The sequence below is a fragment of the Prionailurus viverrinus genome, chromosome B2, assembly GCF_022837055.1.
Source record: "Prionailurus viverrinus isolate Anna chromosome B2, UM_Priviv_1.0, whole genome shotgun sequence".
NCBI classification, from domain to species: domain Eukaryota; kingdom Metazoa; phylum Chordata; class Mammalia; order Carnivora; family Felidae; genus Prionailurus; species Prionailurus viverrinus.
The window spans coordinates 134,434,966-134,455,246 of NC_062565.1; the positions used below are offsets into that span (position 1 = coordinate 134,434,966).

Here is a 20,281-nt window from a genome sequence, read left to right on the forward strand (position 1 = left end):
CTCCCGTGCCTGCAACACTGTGCCGCGCGGCTTTTGGAAAGCATATGTCACAGCGCACCTTAGCTGCTAGAACCGTTTGTTACTGGGGTGGGAGGGGGGTGGCCGTGAAGGATCTGTTACCCACCTGCAGGGACGGGCTGGAGAGCGCGGGATGCTGCCGTTCCGTTTGCTCGACTCACACACTTTTCTGTCTACAGATGCTATTAATTGTGTTCCCTTTTTTTCCGATCCTCCTCTGCGTAGCCGTGTTATGAAAAGTCCTCCACGCTGGCCCCATGTCTTTCCTATTAGAACATTGCAGATGTGTCAAGGATGCACATGTTCCAAAAGAAGCTGAGAAGGAAGGAGGCTCCACCCTCCTTGGCCTGCCAAGTGGGCCCCATAGGCCCCTCATTCAGCGCCCTGGCAGGCGAATGGTGCACTATCTCTTTAAAGCAGCTCTAGTTTTGTGCCTTGGCTTGGTCAATTTGTTATGGTTTAAAACTGTGGAGCCAGCTGTCTGTAATCTGATGTAATGTTGCCATGGAAACCAGCAATGAAACACTTAAGCATTCACCACAGAATTACTACATATAGCATTAGCCAAAGTAATTAAAAGTTGAGCCATATGGGCTTTCTGGTGGAAAAATCTGCAGTAGAGAGGCTTGGAAATCAAATGTTTCTATTTACAATAACGTAAATCCGCTCTTCGACCTCCTTCGGTAGAATAAATTAATTGCCTTTTTCTGCTAACGTTGGGAGGTGAGGAGTTTTATACAGATGATTGCATTTTCACGCTCTCATTTAGAAGACGAGCAAATTAAAGTTTACTTCAGTACCGTGACCTGGGGCCGGGCAGGCAGGGAGAGGAGATACCACCTCGTGTTACAAGGTGCATAAACATATACTGCTATTTTTTACGTTAGTTGATTTAAAACCTGTTCTCTAGTAGTTCTGTTTAATTCTAGGGGTCTGTTTCTTGGAACCAACTATTCATTTTATGTGCACTGCAGATTTCCTTCTATGAGAGTTCCTCCAGGTGCACAGATTTCTTTAAATGTGTGCACACGCGTGCATACACAGATACGGTTAAATAGTTTTTTTTAATTTTCACACCCTCATCTCTGGGGGTGTAATTTCTGAATAAAAAGACACAAGTTATTTTCAGCATTTGGAAAGTGGCATATGCTTATTTAAAAGGAGAGACCTGAAATGAGGAATTCAACTTTATTTAACAGTTTAAATGAAATGCATGCCTTATACACAGTCTATGTTAAAACAGCTGGAGGGAAATTTTTAAAAGCAAATATTTCACAAACTCCTTTTCCTCTGGACTCAGGAGGAAGTGAGAAGTCAACACCTCTCCATCAATAAAATGCATCCTTGGGATACACTGTTCAACTCCAGTGACTTCTAGGCTGACTCATGGGGGATTTTCTATTTAAAAAAAATAATAAAGCATAAAGACAGAAATAGATGACATTTTTCTTCACGTAAATTGCGCTGCATCTATCTGGTTTAGCGTCCAAAGCACGATAATGACAAGTGACTGGTGGTTGTGATTTGTGATTTGTCAATGGCAAACACCTCTAAAATATTCATAATTTTTTTTTTAGAAAAATAAAAATAACATTAATTCAAAGTTCTAAAGAGCTCCTGTTTCTCAAAACTAGACGGAACATGTGAAAGCAATTAAATAAGTACCTGGAATATGTTATTTTTCACCCCGGTGAATCGGGGGAGAGGAACGTAGGACTCACGGAGGAGGTTTTTGCCTTTAATCTGTTGCCCTGATTTAGCTATTTTGATTTCTCTCTCAAAAGTTCCCTCTGATGGCACATTTCCTACATATTTGTGGAATGCACGGGCATACCCCTCCCCCTCACCACCATCAGCAGCCCTCAAGCTAGGTACAAGGTATACATACAAAACTAATTTTCACTCTGTAACATAGCATCCTGTATCTTTGTTCATTTCATTTACACTCACTTCAGAATTTTTACAATTTTGTTTGTCATTTATTTCTTTTTAATTTTTTTTTTAATGTTTATTTATTTTTGAGAGACAGAGTGTGAGCAGGGGAGGGGCAGAGAGAGAGAGACACAGAATCAGAAGCAGGCCCTAGGATGTCACCACAGAGCCGACGTGGGGCTCGAACTCACAAACTGTGAGATCATGACCTGAGCCGAAGTGGGACACGTAACCAACTGAGCCACCCAGGCGCCCCTATTTGTTATTTATTTTGAGAGAGAGCGAGCACGTGTACAAGCGGGGGGGGGGGGGAGCGGACAGAGAGAGAGGGCTCTCGCCATCAGTGCAGAGCCCGACATGGGGCTTGATCCCACAAACCGTGAGATCACAACCTGAGCTGAAATTAAGAGTCGGACCCTTAACCAACTAAGCCACCTGGGCACCCATTAACTTTGGAATTTTTTAATACGAGAGTGACAGGGGCGCCTGGGTGGCGCAGTCGGTTAAGCGTCCGACTTCAGCTCAGGTCACGATCTCGCGGTCCGTGAGTTCGAGCCCCGCGTCAGGCTCTGGGCTGATAGCTCAGAGCCTGGAGCCTGTTTCCGATTCTGTGTCTCCCTCCCTCTCTGCCCCTCCCCCGTTCATGCTCTGTCTCTCTCTGTCTCAAAAATAAATAAACGTTAAAAAAAAAAATACGAGAGTGACAGACATGTTCTAGATTTGTCCCACTATAATCTAATGTTGGTTCTTCTTCTATTGGAATTGCTTAGTTTTAGAGATCCATCAAAAAGGCAGAATATTTTCAGTGTGAATGTGTAATCCCGTGCCCTAGGGTTCTGTTTGGGTGCTGATGACCCAGCCTGAAGGTTAACCAAGTTTCTCATTTTTCTGGTCGACCACTGACCACTTCATCACATATCAACAGTTCAACCAAGCATAAATGAAAATTCATACCATTCAATACTGTTATGTAGCAGAAGCTGTACTTACTAGTTCATTTTAGTTTTGTTACATTTTAAGTTTTAGGCCAAACACATTAGGCCGAATGGCCAGCATGCAATGTATATGTAGCCTCCTTCCCCACCCCCCATTACCTGGGGGTCCAATTCGCATTCTTCATCATCAGGTAAGCAGTAGTTCACTTTAATGCTGAGATGGATAGGTAACACTTTAGGAATTACAGAGAAATTGGATACAGTTCACAGAAGGGAAGCCTGAGAAACACCCCTGTCCTGATGACTCACCATTTATGGGTTATAATAATTATTCTTCAGTGGGTGAATGGTTTGCTTACAGTTGTGCAGAGAGAAAGTACAATGGCCTTATGCTGGGAGCCCCCCAGGGGGAGGACAGAGGCCAGGAAATGGGTTGTATTTATCGCTTACGTAGTGCCATAGTGCCACAGAAATATTTGTGGCCTCCCGACATGCTGCACCGTTTTTCTGCCCAAGTAAGTCACAGTATCTCTACCTTGTTTACCCTTGAACTCTTCTCGGCTAACTCTTACTACGTCCCCATTTGATGGTCGATGGAGGCAGGATGATGGAGGAGGGGTGGGAATGTCTTCATGTCAGACCAGCTCAGAGATGTGGGTTTTGTTTTGTTTTGTGTTGATTGTATGAGGCGTCCCTGTCTGTTGCCAGGTCGTGCAGGATCAGCCGGGGCTGCTCGCGAGCTGCCTGGGGTGGGGGGGCGCTGTGCGCTTCCGCCCTCCAGGAACGCCCGAGCACCCGGCCCGCGCAGCACGCCTTTTGGCCTGTTGGGCCAAAAGCTGCAGACTTCTCTTGCTTTTGCACATTTTGCACCGATAAAACAGAGGAAGCTGCATATTGGACGTTAGAGCTGACTTGGAAACGCAAACCTCATTTTGTTCACAAGGAAAGGATTGTTTTTCACTGGGGTCACTGCTGCGGAGGGAATTTTTTTTTCTCTCTGTAATGTTTGATACTTGAGGGAAAACAGCTGGGTTGAGCATACTCGAGTCGCTACAAACTGAAATGGCATGCTGGGGAATATGCGCTGTGCTGTATGGCTGAAAAGGTCAGCTTTTTCCCTTGTCCCTCGTGGAGGAATGCAGGGTCTGTCCTCACGCGCGCCTCGCGAGCTCTCAGAAGGAGCCGGGAGAGGCCGCAGGCATGGCTGAGATGTGGCGGACTGTCCTAACAAACGCGATAGAAGGCGGCTTTTTGCTTCTCTTCCCTTTTCCTGCCCTGCTGTTTTTGATTTTGGGGGGAGGACTGGAACAAGTCAACAGAATTTTGGTTTGGAGAAGTAGTTGATGACCACGCTAAGCGGTCCTGATGGGCCAGACAGAGGAGAGCCGGGCCCAAACCACAGCAGCGGGACTGGAATTACGGGGCCAGCCTTGTGGAGAGGGCCCCGTCGGAGTTCTCCTAAGAGGACTGGGAAGTAACTGAGACAAGCGCAGGGCATGCTGGGCAGGGGCCTGATGCTCCGGTGAATTAGGCCTCAGGATGGTATGTGGAGCTTCGCGAACCTGTTGGGCCAATGAGCTGGCGCCCCACGTTCAGCTGCACAACTGCCCAAGTTCAGACTGGCGGGGAGGCCGGGCTGCACCCAGCTGCCAGAGCAGAGCCCTGGGGCAATTACCTGATTAACTTTTCCCTTTGTTTCTTTGCCAGTCAAGAGAACAATCGGATGATGAGACTGAGGAGTCGGTGAAGTTTAAGAGATTACACAAGCTGGTCAGCTCCACTCGCAGAGTGAGAAAGAAACTAATCAGGGTGGAAGAAATGAAAAAGCCCAGCACCGAAGGTAAACACGCAAGCTCGCGCGCACACGCACACACGCACACACACACACTCCGCCCTGCTTATTCCAAAGTAGATCAGCTGGGATCAGCTTTTCAGTAGAAAAAGGGTATGATTTCAAGTGGAAAACGGATTGCATTCTGGCTGAGGCTGGCGGAGAGCGTTTGGGTGTGCGTGTTAGCTGGGCATTGCTCAGCATGTACGGATCCTGGCATCCGGCATGTCGGCAGCTTAGTCATTTCAGTGTTACAGCAACGCGGGATGGCTAGTATGTGACAACGAAGTCTTCTCAAGGTGTGGCATAGCTTTCATTTTGAGCTTACATCATTCTGTGTAAACTTCATTATTTAAAAAAAAAATTTTAATGCTTATTTATTTTTGAGAGAGAGAGTGGGGGAGAGGCAGAGAGAAAGGGAGACACAGAATCCGAGGCAGGTTCCAGGCTCCGAGCTGTCAGCCCAGGACCCGACACGGGGCTCGAACTCAAAACCCGCAAGATCATGACCCGAGCCAAAGTCAGACGCTCAACCGACTGAGCCACCCAGGCACCCCTTATATCAACTTTATTTTATAACTTCTTCCTAGCCTCTGTGACCAAAGACTGGTGGCTCTTGCCCACGGAGTTTAGTCCAGATTTGATATATATCCATCTCAAACAAACATCTAACAATCAAGGCACTTAATACCCTTTCAGATCTCTGAGGGATGATTTGTTCTTCCTGTAAACAGTCTGAAGACTCCATTCAGATTGGGCTCTAAGGACCTTTCATTCTAAGTGGATCTTAAGAGCTATCTTGCTGGCTAAGCTGCTTGTCAGATGAAGCAATAATGTCAGAAGGGGCATGAGCCTGGATTTATTGTAGTGAATAGTTAACCTTTGAAGTGTGATTATGACAATTTAAATCTCAACCATATCCGTCTCTCCTATTGTTAGCAGTCTGCATTTGCAGCATCTTGTAAAGTTCTCCCAAAAGGATGAAAGAAAAGAGTAAGATTTCCCATTTGGGAAAACAATAAGTGGACTGGAAAAAATACTGGAGAGACTAGGTCTTATTTTTTAAAAAGCACATTGCTTGTTAAAATGTCACACCTACGTCTTAAGGAATTTCAGAATTTTAACACGTAGATTTGAAAATGATCTTCGAGAAGCCTTTTGGTTGTACACTGGTAAGATCAAGCCATGGAGGGGACTGGATTTCCCCTTATTTGCATAGATGAGGGTTTCCTGGTGTTTTTCACTGCTGTTTTTAAATTTCTGTTTGCTGTAATTATTTATCAGTTTAAATCCCCTGGAGAAATATTGAAGGTGAAGGGATTATGGGAGCGTGAAGGCAAGGGAGGAAGAGAAAGGAGGATGGGAAAGGGCGGTGGGGGGGCTGGAGAGAAACGTGCTTATGGGCAATTTCATAGAGTTGTGTGGAATTCCAGGTTCCATTTGGGTATCTTCTTGTGTGGTAATTCTGTTTGCCTCTGGGTGCAATGCTGATGTTATATTTGGATGTTTTTTTTTTTTTAATTTTTTTTTTTTTCTTTCAACGTTTTATTTTTATTTTTGGGACAGAGAGAGACAGAGCGTGAACGGGGGAGGGGCAGAGAGAGAGGGAGCCACAGAATCAGAAACAGGCTCCAGGCTCCGAGCCATCCGCCCAGAGCCCGACGCGGGGCTCGAACCCACGGACCGCGAGATCGTGACCTGGCTGAAGTCGGACGCTTAACCGACTGCGCCACCCAGGCGCCCCATATTTGGATGTTTTAACACCTGCTCATCAGTGCTGGTTTTCACAATACAGAATTATAGCCTGATCTCCTCTCACTCGCAGCTCTTAATGAAATCACACACATACTGTCAGTTGGTAATAAGTAGTAAGTAGAACCATATGGAATTGCTGTCATTCAACCTTGGGCACCGCGTTTTATTTTATTTTTAAATGTTTATTTGTTTATTTTGAGGGAGAGAAAGCACAAGTGGGGGAGGGGTGGAGACAGAGAGAGAGAGAGAGAGAGAGAGAGAGAGAGAGAGAGAGAGAGAATCTCAAGCAGGTTCTGTGCTATCAGTGCAGAGCCTGATGTGGGGCTCAGTGTCACAAACCATGAGATCATATCATGATCTGAGCTGAACACTTAACAGACTGAGCCACCTAGGCACCCCTGGGGACCACATTTAAAACAAACCTTGCATACTTGGCAAAATTAAATCTCAAAGATAGCCAATAGATTGGTGATTCTTGTCCATAAACGAGATGGAACGATTCACGTACCTGGTGCTGGGCCTGCCACCTGGTGGCGTAGTCCTACAGAAGAGTCATTTGCATTCGGGCCGCCTTTTCCACTAGACTAACATCTGATAACAGTACAGCAATACTCTGTTTGCATATTTATGTCAGAACAGATCAGTCCAAGTATCTCTGAGAGACATGGTGGAAAAGGGGAAGAATATACCTGGAGAGGTAGCTTTAGGGTAAAAAGTAGTCATTGTATGGACTTCTAGCCCTGAACTATAATTCACCTGAGTCTGGATTAGGTTCCACAGATGAAACATGGATTAAATGAGCCCGAGTCCCAATTAACCTCTGGTGTCTGATGAATTGGGGAGCAAGGGTGCCATTAAGTGGGCAGGTGGGTATTGCCAGCTCAGGCTGCCCACGAGACTGGACCAGACTAGACGAGAGCTCCCTCAAGCCCCTGTGGAACGGAACTCTGTGAGGCTCCTCATCGACAGAAGAGCTGGTTCTTGGCCCTTGAATCTGCAAAGCAGGAAAGAGTCACATTCCCAATAACCCCTCCTTTGCCACCTCTGGACCTTCAAAGAGTTGAGCCTTTTGGCTTCCCACATGTCTGTGCCAATGCTAAGTTTTCTGAGGGATAATTAACCTTTATTGAGAGCATTCTGTGTGCCAGCCACTTGCCTAAACACTTTAGATTTTGTGTTTCTTTTAATATGTCATCCCCAGAATAGCCACCAGAGGCAGGCATTCATACCACCCTCGTTTCACAAATGAGGGCACTGACCCGCCAAGAGGTTAAATAATTCACTCAAGGTCACTGAGCCTGCTGGCAGAAGGCCCGGAATTAAGTCCAGGCAGCCTGGGTCTTCACTCTGTTCCCACCCCTTCCCCACTGCCCCCCCGGCTCTGGAGTCCTGGGAGAGCCATGAGAGTTCCGTCTCTCACCTCGTCTCACCCATGTAACTGAGTTTCAGGTCCTCCTCCAGGGCATGGATGAACCTAGACAGTATTAAATCGTAGGCCAGGTCAGTGCCCTCCATCGGCCCGTTTCTGTGCTTTTTCCCCTAGAGCTGATACACACCTACCTTCCATCATTGTTCCAGCTTATCTGTAACCCAATAATGAATGAATCATTAGCCTTCGTTCAGTGCTTTTTACCTTACAGAGCACCTTTACGTATTTCACTTAATTTTATCCTTAAAAAAAAAAATTAAAGTTATTTAAGAAAGAGAGCAGTGGAGGGGCAGAGAGAGAGGGGGAGAGAGAGACTCCCAAGCAGGCTCCACATTGTCAGCACAGAGCCTGATGAGGGGCCCGATCTCACAAGATCCTTACCTGAGCTGAGATCAAGAGTCAGACACTTAACTGACCGAGCCACCCAGGCGCCCCTAATTTCATCCTCGTAACAGCCTTGCAGCAGATAGTTCTCAGATAGGTAGACATTATTACAGGCGAGGAGACAGGCTTAGAGCGATGAAATAATTGCCCAAGGTCATGGAGATGGTGAGTGGCAGAGACAGAGCTGGAATCGGGGCGTAAATCTGTGTTCTTGGCATTAAGTCACCCCAAATCCTACCCCTGTTAAAATCACCTTCCTTCCATATTCTGATCTCAGCTGACTAGGAGACATAAAGGTCGCTATGTGAAACAGGTCACACCAAATGATGATGGGGTCAGTGCACGCTGACTGTCATTCTCCCCATTAAATAGTTGTACTTGGAGGCCCCAGAAGGAGAGAAGCAGGCCTGTAAACCCCAGGAATCAAGTGAAGGCTGGGATTTCAGGCCTCGGGTCAGACACAGACGGAAGAACGTACCCTATGCAAGGCCTGCCCTCGGCACACAGCATTTGCCCCATTTCCCTCCAAGCTCCTTACCAAATGCAGGCTTTTCAGGATCAGGACACAGAGCTCTACAGGTCATGGACATGTGTACACCGGCTGGTTCCAGACTCAGATGTGTCATGGAAGTATTGGAATCTCTGATGACAAACCTAAACACAGAGTCCAGAACGTTTCCAGACCACTGTTGGGTGACAGATTGTTAAAATTTCCAGTAGACGCACCTGAATTCCCCAAGTCCCCTTCGGACTGTGGGTAGATCAGGGCCTTGTGCACCTCCGTGGGCACCTGGGCGAAATGCAAAGCCGTGATCTGTGATCTGGACACTTCTATAGAGAAGTCCAGTGCTGGTCTGCCTCCTCCACCAGGCTGTGCCTCTCCTCTCGGCCTGCCACTTCTTCCTGCGAGCGGAGGGTGGATCGCATCTAGAAGAGGTGGCCGTTTTTACTTCTAACAACAGAAGGGCCCTTGGTCTCCATACCTTATTAGTCAGGGGTCCTGAGGAAAGAGCGGGAAACTTTCACAGTATTTGCACACTGCCTCTGGTCTGGCAAATTCCTGCCAGAGTTCGATTATACTCTGCTTTTAAATACTCATGAAAGGGGGTGCCTGGGTGGCTCAGTCGGTTAAGCGTCCGGCTCTTCATCTGGGCTCAGGTCACGATCTCACAGTTTGTGAGTTCAAGCCCTGAGTCGTGACGGCTCTGTGCTGGTGGTGTGGAGCCTGCTTCCGATTCTCTCTCTCTCCTCCTCCTCCTCCTCCTCCTCCTCCTCCTCCTCCTCCTCCTCCTCCTCCTTCTCTCTGCCTCTCTCCTGCTTCTGCTCTCTCTCAAAATAAATAAATAATTTTTTTTTTTAAAAAACAACAACTCTCATGAAAGATCCGAGAATAATCCTTCAGGGAATACATTTGTGCTGCAGATTATGGAGAACTTTGGACTGGACACAGTTCTGAATCTCCCTCCCCACCACTGTCTCCTTGACGTAAAAATCCATTTTGAGTCGTACTTAATAGCAGCGATTCTGTTTTTCTTTATACTTGTAATAATAACTCCCATCAGCTGGAAAAGGAAGAAACCTTTAGAATTTTAAGAGGCTGATACCAATCTTTTCATCCTTCCCCTCTCCGAAGCGAGCAGTTCTCTCTGACATTTAACCACACACTGGCACCCGCATCCCAGCTGGTATATTTAGGGCCATCCCTCTGTTCCAAGGAACTTTTTATTTTTTCCTCTTCACAGTTCAGCTGGTGGAAAGCAGCAGTTCTCAAAAGGTTCCTTATAATTAAAGGGACCCAGCCAGTTAGGATCCCTACACCCACAGTTTGACCTACTTCTTTTTCACATCTGTTCACATAACACACGCAGAAAAGAACTCCGTTTTCCTGCCAGTGGGTCCAAACCTTTCCACTGGGCTTCGGAGGGCTTGGCTCAATACCTTGCTCCAGGGGAGGCTTCAAGAGCTGGAATCCTTGAAACAGAGTGGAACACTCGATGAGGCTGCCTGCGTGTCCGGGCCCTTAAATGCCCTTGCTGCTTCCCAGCAGGGCCAGTGGATGGCAATGCCTGGCTGGAACCACCCAGTTCCCTAACTTTGCTGTGTTTGGCTTGTCAACTGGGGACTGTTTGTGAGTTGCGTTCGCACGCTCTAACCCCGTATGGTGTTTCTGCACCCAGGCTGCCTTGGTGATTTAATTACTTAAATGGCACATGTACCAAGGGAAAAAAAAAAAATCACTGTCAGCCACGTGGCATTCATCACACTCTGACAGTGAAATCCCAACCGGACTCAACAGAAGGCCTTTCAGAAGGGGGAAAGATCCTGATTCCTAGCTTCTGAGGATCTCTCCCACAGCCTGGGGAGGGTAATCAGATTGGGGGGGGGGGGGGCGGGATTAATTATCTTTAAATGCTAAGGGCTATGGAATATCATGATAATGACTGGCTTGGGTTTTCCCAGTGGCATTTTTACTAGATTTCTTCAGGGGTTTGTTCTACAAAGATACTGTAAAGGAGGAGAAGAAAATACACCCAACACCTTCTAACATTAAGCTTGTGAAGCCCTACATTTGCACAGTTTGTTATTTTTTATATGCATTCATTTAAGTGGGAGCTGGGCTTAGGAAGAGGGTAAGTGATATGGGGAGGGGATCACTGTGGTTTCTGTGACGATTGGCTTATTTTTTGTAGGGCGGGGCTGTAACGAAAGAAATACCTGTGAGGGAATGGAGAAGTATGTTTACAAGAGACCATGAACATCTCTGTGTTGATTTCCCTCCAGGCGGGGAGGAGCATGTGTTTGAGAATTCCCCAGTTCTGGATGAGAGGTCCGCCCTTTATTCTGGAGTACACAAGAAGCCATTTTTCTTTGATGGCTCTCCTGAGAAACCTCCAGAAGATGATTCAGACTCTCTCACCACTTCTCCATCATCCAGCAGCCTGGATACCTGGGGAGCCGGCCGGAAGTTGGTCAAAACCTTCAGCAAAGGAGAGAGTCGGGGCCTGATTAAGCCCCCCAAGAAGATGGGGACGTTCTTCTCCTACCCAGAAGAAGAAAAGGCCCAGAAGGTCTCCCGCTCCCTAACTGAGGGGGAGATGAAGAAGGGTCTCGGGTCCCTGAGCCACGGGGTAAGTACGGATGGTGTTTGCTTCTATGACCACCACCGACGTAGGCACCACCTTCTAGTGTCCCTGGAGGAGGTTCAGAGTGTCCGGAAGCAAATCCGCCTGAAGAAAATGGATACTAATTATTCATGTTCCAGAGCTTTTCTCTGCCAGCGTCCCTCCAGAAAAGGAGTCAACAGTGTGACCTGTGACCTGCTCCGGCAGAAACCCAAAGGGGGAGGGAGCTGCGGCGTCCCCAGCAGGAGGGCGCGCGGGCGCCCCTCGGTCAGCGAGTTCAATATCACCTACGTGGTGGAGCGGAGCCTGTACAGCCACCTGAACCTGACCCAGCTAGTGCGGCCTGCCTCGGACAGGACCCTGAGCAAGGCCGAGAGACAGGACCTCAGGCGGTGCCTGCTGGAGGAGGATGAGGAGACCAAGAGGAAGTGGGCCGCCACGGTCGACCGCTGTACTAAAAGGGTTCTCTTGAGAATCCACCAGAAGTCCGTGAGTCACAAAGATGGTCACCAGGACGGCCTTGTCATTTCTGTGATGTGCAGTCAAGCGTTATGGCCTTTCTTCCGGGGAACCTGGCGTCTTCCCCTCTCTTCTCCTAACTTCATGACTTTCGGCCATCACCTCAAATTTCTAACCCTGCTTTCTTTTAGTAATGGCTTCTTCTTTTCCACTCGTCCTCTTGCCCGTTGAAGCTCTTTGGTGTTTAATTAAGACCAAACACTGAAGATGATCCAGAGAAGGGCTTTCAGAGTCCAGGGGTGGGGTTTGGCCTCCTTCTAGGCTGGTTGGTTCCCAGCCATCACGTCACTTGACCTCAAAGAATCTGATTCAGAACAGAAGGACATTTTTCCCTTAAACGAGTTGCTTATTCTTTCATTTAATTAAAACCATAGAAACTGGCTCAATGAAAGATTGCCATCAACAGAATCACCGATTTGGTGATTTGAAAACATTCATAAAGTACATTTCTCTTATTAGTAGTGCCAACCAGAAAGTTCTTAAATGGAAAGGGGGAAAAATATTCGAGCTCTTTTGTTTTACTTAAATCTATTGGATGTTCTATCTTAAACAGAAGGGTGGACCTTCAGAAACATCTTCCCCTGCCCCGTAGATTCTTCTGTACGTAGCAAGCAATGAAATACTTACTTTCAGAAATGTTTTTCAGTTTTGTTACGGAATTATCAAAGACCTAGTAAAAATTGACTTTTGAGGGCATGACTTATATTAAACTTGAGAATATAGGCATTTTCCCCTTGGAATTCCCACCCAACTTTTGGCTTGCACAGAAACCCATTTAAAATGGCACAGAGCAAGGAAGAGCTGTGGGCTTCCTGCCCTCTGTCCCCTTGCGACTGCTGGCTGAGCCCCCTTTAAGGGTCTGAAGGAACAGACCATACTGTAGCCTCCCATGGGGGCTTTCCCGGGTTCCTTCACATTCACGGATACGATGTTCTGCCCCAGACGATTACTGGAACTTATGTTCATTCATTCAAGTTCTGCTTTTTGTAGAAATGGAGACTGATTGGTCCATGCCATCCCTCAAATGACTTCTCTGTTCCAAAACGATTGCTAGGTCCATCCTTGTCTTTAGTCTTCTAGATGTTCCCACATGTGTCAACTGTCTTGGTGGAGCATATTTTCCATCTTTTCTCACTCATGCGCATCTTGTAACACATTAATACTATTAGTGACAGCTTCCCTCCTGGTTCTTTCTCTATCATCGCCATAGTTTGTGGTTGGGTTTGTGCTTGACGTACACAGCAAAATCCTCCTCATTCATTCACTTGTGACCTACAGGTCTTCTGTAAAATGCTGTGGCAAAGAAATCTTGGTATAATGTATTAACTTCAGAAGGGCTCTGCCCTGTTCATCTGCCTCTGTACCTTTGCACATGACCTTCATAAAACACATCCACCTCAGCTCTGTTCATTGGTCTCCCCGCCATGAGCTTAAATCATGTCATACTGAGAATTTTTCCATCCTACCTTGAATTGCTCATGTGTCCCTCATATTAATTACCAGGTTAGTATTGTGACTTCTTCAATACTTTCTCTCTAGAAGTTGTATTTCTAAGACCTGTGCTAATTTAATTGTGTGTCAGGGATTCATTCTTCACTGACATTGAGTATGGACGTGGGCGAGCTTCCTTTCAAGCACCAAGTTTCACCCCCTATAACGGTGGCACTGTGTAATCTCGATCCCAGAGGTCACCCAAGGCTGCATATTTTTAAGATACTATGAGCCTGAGGTAGTATTGGACAGTTCTATTGGCTAAAATAGTATCTTCAAGGCTAAATTAGAAATTTGCACATACCTTTTCTTGTTAAGCATAATTGTACCATCAGGAAAGTAAAATTTCACTTTCTAATCGGAGAACTGTAAGTGCAAATAATCATTTTAACAACAGTTTTTTTTGGGGGGGGGGTGGTTTATCTTGGTTTGGTTTTATGGGGTTAAGATAATTCCTTTGCTTGGTTTCCTTAAACCATTTGTTTTCCATCCTTCTTGTCCTAGTGCACAGTTTCCTTTACTCTTCAAACTTGATCTTTTTGTCTTTCAAAAATGCCATATTTGCTTGATGAAACCTCAGGGAAATGATAATGCTGTATTTCACTGGAAATGGTCACTTGTCTTCGTATTTTTGGTCATTCAGTTTTTTGTTTGAGGGAACAGGCATGCATGACATTTTGGAATTCTGTCCATTTTTAAACTCCCACCCCCCTCCCCAAAAACATGTTTTCAACTGCATGGCCATTCCATTGACCGGCTCTCCTCATCTACAAGCATCTCTCCAAAATGTTTTTATAGTTACCGCTACAGGAGATACGAAGACCTTGAAAACAACCTCACTTAGGTTTCATTTGTGTGGACCACCAAAGCCAAAGATTGGCTTACTTTTACTGTTTCTCCCTACAGTCTGTTTTCTCTGGTGAAGGAATGCTGTTTCAAGAACTACTTGATAATACAGAAAAAATTTAAGACTCGTCCAGGCGATATTTATTATTATGTTCTTTGTCCCCGACTCCTGAAGAAGAGTCTGTTCCAGACATCTTAGCATATCACCGGGAGAGGTTTTAGTTGGTAGCTAAGAAGCCCAGTTCACTCTTAACACTAAGCTTTTTATTTTATGAATAAATGCATGCAGCTGGTATATGAAGACATAAACGAGCTTCTAATTTATTACAGTTAGAAGTTTCCACATAAATTCTTTCTCGGTTATTTCATGTGCATCAGAAAGTACATGCTGGGCTCCAGTGTTGCAGTTGATGCTGGAATTTAAAGCAGGGAAGTGCAGAAGCCATAAAATGATGAGGCATCTGGGCGCCATACTATATCTGTAAAGCCCTGAGTCATAGGAAAGGAACTAGAATAAAATCACTGCCTTTGCAAAAATGCAAACATCTATTTGGCATTATAAGCTGGAAAGGAAAAGTAAACGTTAAAAATGAACCTTGAGAGGTGGTCATAACATTGCTTGCCAGGTTAGGGGATTTGGTGAATGTTTTTGTACAAAGAGGTCTTTCGCGTTTTTTTATTTAAAAAAAAATTTTTAAACGCTTATTTATTATTGAGAGAGCATGGGAGGGGCCGAGAGGGGGAAACACAGAATTCGAAGCAGGCTCCAGGCTCTGAGCTGTCAGCACAGAGCCCGACGCGGGGCTCGAACCCACAGACCGCGAGATCATGACCTGAGCCGAAGTCAGACGCCCGACTGAGCCACCCAGGCGCCCCTCGCTTTTTATAGAAGAGAATACAGTTAGGTTGACTATAAGGGAGATCAGATTCTCCATGGATATTTGATACACAATTAGAATTATGTCCATGGCGGATTATTTGAACCAGCAACAACAGCTGAAGGAGAAATACCGCTGTGTGACATCCGGAATTTGGTTATCCCCAAGTACCTCCCGCAGCACTTCTCTATCCTGGCCCCTCAATCTGCCATCTCTCACCTTTTGGCCGCCGCCTGGGAGGCTCTGGTTTTACAATGGAAGCTCCCAGAATGTAAGGCCCAGAACTAAGCTTTAGTCCTTCGTTTACATATTTAGGATGTTTTTTACTAAGCCTGAACTCAGATAAGGTAGGATATGGTAATTGGTCCGGGACAAGCTATCAGATCAGAGCAGGCCTGATGAAAGGTGAAAGCCCAGCACTCACGGCGTGTCTGCTACTCCTGAACAAACCAAAGCTCAGAGAGTCTAAGTGCTTTATCTGTCCCCCTACAAGGAAGTGGCAGGACCAGGGCAACCTGTGTGATTCCAGGAACCATGGCGTTTTCCTTCCCAGATGTTTCTGCTTTCTCAAGTCAGTTAATACACATCTCAAGTATATTTCTTTCAAACAAGCCATGTTTATAGTATGCGTTGTGCTTTTCTGTTCATTTCTTCCACGGGATAGCTGTGACCTAGACTTCTTTGGGAAACACGTCATACAAAATCTTGGAACCCAGATCTGCTATTCAGCTTTTATTACCAATCGCTTAAAAAGTGAATCCGCTGTAAGAAAAATGAGTGTGCTTTGAGTCTGTCGTACAGATTTTTTGGGGTGGGGGAGGGAGTGGCCATTGAATAGCTTTTGCTGGAAATACAACAAAGAATTCGAAGCAAGTTTTGAAATATAAAACTACTGAAATATAAGCAGTTCCATAAAGTTTGAAACCAATTAAAGGACAATAAGGTTTTTGATTCTTTACAACATCAGCATTTTTTCCTGTTGAAACTAAGGAGTGTGGTCAAAGACAGTCACTGAATCAACCTTTTCTTTCTGGACAAATGTGGTGTCTTCATACACTCTGAGTAAAAGGGTCACGATTAGTTAAGTTGGGCAGTTAGCTGGGAAAGTTAGCATTTTTGGCTAGGTCAAGGAAGCAACGAGTGAGTAATCCTCTTGGCCTGATTGTACTACTATAAACATAACCTTTTTTCCCCTTCGCAGAGATTTAAAACCAAGCAAAATAAGAGTCTGTTAGAAGAGCCTGCTGTCAGTGGTAGAGCTATACAGGATTCCAGATCTGGGTTTCCAAGACTACTCTGAGCCCGTGGATCCCCTAATCCCTATTTCCTTGTCATCATTACTATATGCAGCTGAAATCGGGACCGGAAGGGCATGGTCTGTTGCTAAGAGGCAGGGAATCTTGGAGCACTTAAACACATGGGTGGTGTTTGGTTGTATTTTTTTAACCAGTTGCTTTTTGCACGTTAAGGGGATTTTGGACCTCTGGTATAGGCACAGTTCCGGTGGCCTCTGGAAAGGCAAAATGAGGGAAATTTCCTTAAAACATGAATCATGTATGTTTTTTTTTTTTTCTCATCATTTCTTGTTTCCTATTTTCATCCTGTGGACATACTTGTGATTCGGTGATTGTCCCGCAAACGGGAAATGTGTTGGGTTGGTGCACTGCCGGCTGACTTAAACATAACTGGATTATTCCTGCCCCGCCCTCTCCTCCCCACAGAGAACCTGCAGTTTTGGAGGATTTGACTTGACGAATCGTTCTCTACACATTGGCAGCAACAGTTCGGACCCAATGGTGCGTACACATCAAAGGAGAAGCAGAAAGGTTTGGATTCAAGCGTGTGGTTGCCATAGTTTCAAATTTGAGAAATTCTCCTAGTTTGAGAAAGGATAGTGTGTAACATCGGTGATCCTGCATCATAGTTGGATAGAAGCCCCTTGGTACCCATCATGGAGATGCTTTGCTGTTCCGTGTGGAACGATGATGACCACCTCCATTCCTGTGATGCCTTTGCTTCCGGTTTTCTTTAAGTCCCAAATCCAGAGGAGTTTGGCTTCTAGTAGCACGTGTACACGGCCACTATGCACAGGTAGCGTGACAGGATGGAGCCCTGTGACCGGGGTCCAACAGGATGTGCCCAGATATCTAAGAAACCAGTCTTATCACAGGCCAAGTGCATGGCTCTCTATAAGCGTAGGTCTTCCTGATCTGGAGTGTCCTGGAATGAACCCAGTATCCTTGGGCCCAAACCAAACCAGAGTCTTCAGAGCCAAGGTTCCAGCTGCCTGAGATCTGCTTCTGGATCACTCTGGGGACAGTCCACCACTGTGGTGCACAAGTTCCATTCCCTAAGGTTCCCTTTCTGAGGCTCCAAGGATGTAGGTGAATTTTACCTACAGTTTTGTTTTCTCTTTATGCATTTTGCCTGCAACTATGAAATTAAAATTCCGTGCTTTATATTTGTGTATCTATCGTGTGTCAGCTAAAATACCCATCTGTGATTTTTCAAGTGTTTGAGAATTTCCTAGAAGAATAACACTATTTTATTTGGATATCAAACTTTATTGATTCACAAACCAATAATTTTATGTAGTTAAATCTTTAAAAAAAATGATAGAGGAAGTAGGATTTCTTTTCCTTTCTCAGGGGAAAGTCGTTTTCTAAGATGTAAAATAGAACGAGAGATGACCAAGTTTTGTTCAGGGAAGGAAATGTACATATTCTTAGCAGTTGACCACATGGAGCTCAAGAATGCTGTTAAGTCTGATCAGATATTGGACTTCTGATGACCGAGATTTGCCATGTTGTTCTTTCCACTCTTCCTGGGGTGATTCAGTAGTATTATGTTTCTCTTCTTCCCACTGCTGGGATTATGTGAACATTGGTTCATTTAAATTACTCTTTATCAATGAAATGCAGTCCCCTTGGGTATCTAAAATTATGAGGAAAAGTATAACAGGAGAAGAATATACTAAGGTTAAAAAAATAATAAGTGACCCACATGCCACTTTAAACAGATATATAAAAGGGCCTTAGCGAGTAGCTTTTAATTTTCAATCAAAAAGACAAATAACAGCACTGAGTTAACACAGGAAAAATTTCAGGATCCTGGGGGATGCCAGTATTTTTCTGAGAGGTAGAACATTAATGGTTTGCATAATAAAACCTGTTTCTGGGCATCCTTTTACTGTGATTAAAGGTATTTACAACACTTTGTTTTGCAGAGTAAAGAAGGAGATTTTGTGTACAAAGAAGTTATCAAATCACCCACGGCCTCCCGCATCTCTCTTGGAAAAAAGGTGAAATCCGTGAAAGAGACAATGAGGAAGAGAATGTCTAAAAAATACAGCAGCTCTGTCTCTGAGCAGGTATGGAACAAAGAGCAGGAGCAAAGAGCCAAGCCAAGGGCTACCAGATCTATTATCTGATATGGTAGCAAATACGTTCACTGGTATTAACCAGGCTCCAGGACCATGCTTAGGTTGTGGACCCAGAAGCTCGACTGACATTTATTCAATAATTGACTCAGTAAACATCAGCACTTAGGGTGGGTGGTCCCTGCTCAGCGCTGGGAATACATGATGCAGGCCCTGCCTTCATGTACAGACAAGAAAAAGAAATCATGTGAAGAAGTGATTACTCCTTAGTGCAGAAAGCATCTTAACATTTGACACAGAGGAAGGATTTTATTTGATAGAATATCTCTTGCTACAAAATGGATCGCCAGAATCAAACCGCAAAAAGATACTCGAGTTTCCTTAGATAACAGACTTTTCAAAAAAGGTAGAGGAAGTAGGAGCTCTAAAAGCTCCTGGCAAGTAGACCTTCTGACAGCAGTTGTTTCTGGGGGTGTTTTCATTGATTGGACCTCTCTGTGGCCATTGAGAGAGCACAGAATAGACCCCCCCCCCCCCCCCGTTCTGTGATTTCATCAGTAGAAACATGACCAGTTTCTGTTCTCATCGTTTGGGTGGAGGAAATAAAGGCATCTGGAGAGTTTGGCCTTGAGGTGACTTTGACCATTTGACTTTCCTTTCTTCTGGCACCTTTACGGCATTCGAGACGTTTGTCAACTTGAAATCTTTGGGTAATGTTGCTTTACCTACCAAATAAAAACAGGGAAAGGGGACATTTTTGCTCAGCTGCTGCCCTCTGGTGGACAGAGGAAGCTAAAATCCAGACCTCCCCGTTTTTGAGTCCCTGAACACCAGCTAGCCACTGGCCTGCACTGTGATTCAGACAAAGCCCACACAGTATCTTCAGCTTCTTACAGTGGTTGTCACGGGGGAAGATGGGGGGCGTGTACGGATTTTGTTTCTGTTCCAACTGGGCACGTTTTTGATAGTCACAACTGGGCAGGGGTGGGGCAGGCTGGGTGCTATGCTACTGGCATCTGATAGAGGACAGAGGTGCTGGTAAACCTTTTATGACAGTTCCCCCCAGCAGTTACCCATCTAACATGCTGACAGTGCTCAGGTTGAGAAACTCTGGCTTGTTAAGCCTACAGAAGTCCGGGCTGCATCCTGTATGTCTTCTCCACGATCGTTTTCCCTTTTTGTCCCTGCGGGCATTGGGAGCAATGGCGATTCTAGATTTCTGCACAGCAGTGAGGCAAACTGCGCTCTCTCGTATGAAGCAGACGTCCTGCCAGTCACTGAAAGCAGCACCATCAAGTTGAAGCACTTTAGTTTGCTTTTCCCTTGATTTGAAACCTCCACTAAAAGCTCTTACACACTTGCATTCTTAAGGGGTTTCTGCCTTATGGATCGTGAGCATAGAACTTTAATGTCCTTTTCCACCGTTTTCTAGAATTATACTACTATCTAGCAGGCTTCTAGTCTAATTCTCTGCTTTTCTGAAGCAGTCATTTCGCTTAAAAGGAATAAATGATCATTATGATGCTTTTTGTAGAGAGAAAACTAATGTTGCAAGGTTTATTTTTAAACATTTTAGGAAATGTATCAACCATTATGGTAAAGATCTTTGCTTTGTCCCTGCTGTACACCCAGCACCTAAAAAACAGTACCTGTTCATAGGTAAACAATAGGTGATGAGTAAATTAATAAAAGTACTTGAGAACATACAGTATCAGAGATGTAGATTTCATATTGCTGTTTTTCAAAATGGGTGTTTTCAAAA

General features: G+C 45.3%; 1 protein-coding gene across 6 annotated transcripts in view; it reads left to right on the top strand.

The window, feature by feature from the left end:
- SASH1 (SAM and SH3 domain containing 1) overlaps positions 1-20,281 on the top strand; it is a 198,434-nt gene that overhangs the window by 145,296 nt on the left and 32,857 nt on the right. For all 6 annotated transcript variants that reach the window (XM_047860764.1, XM_047860762.1, XM_047860763.1 and 3 more), the window contains 4 exons: positions 4,593-4,725; positions 11,066-11,412; positions 16,862-16,936; positions 18,367-18,510. In XM_047860764.1, the coding sequence (XP_047716720.1) occupies positions 4,593-4,725; positions 11,066-11,412; positions 16,862-16,936; positions 18,367-18,510 (699 nt within the window). The remainder of the gene's footprint in view (positions 1-4,592; positions 4,726-11,065; positions 11,413-16,861; positions 16,937-18,366; positions 18,511-20,281) is intronic.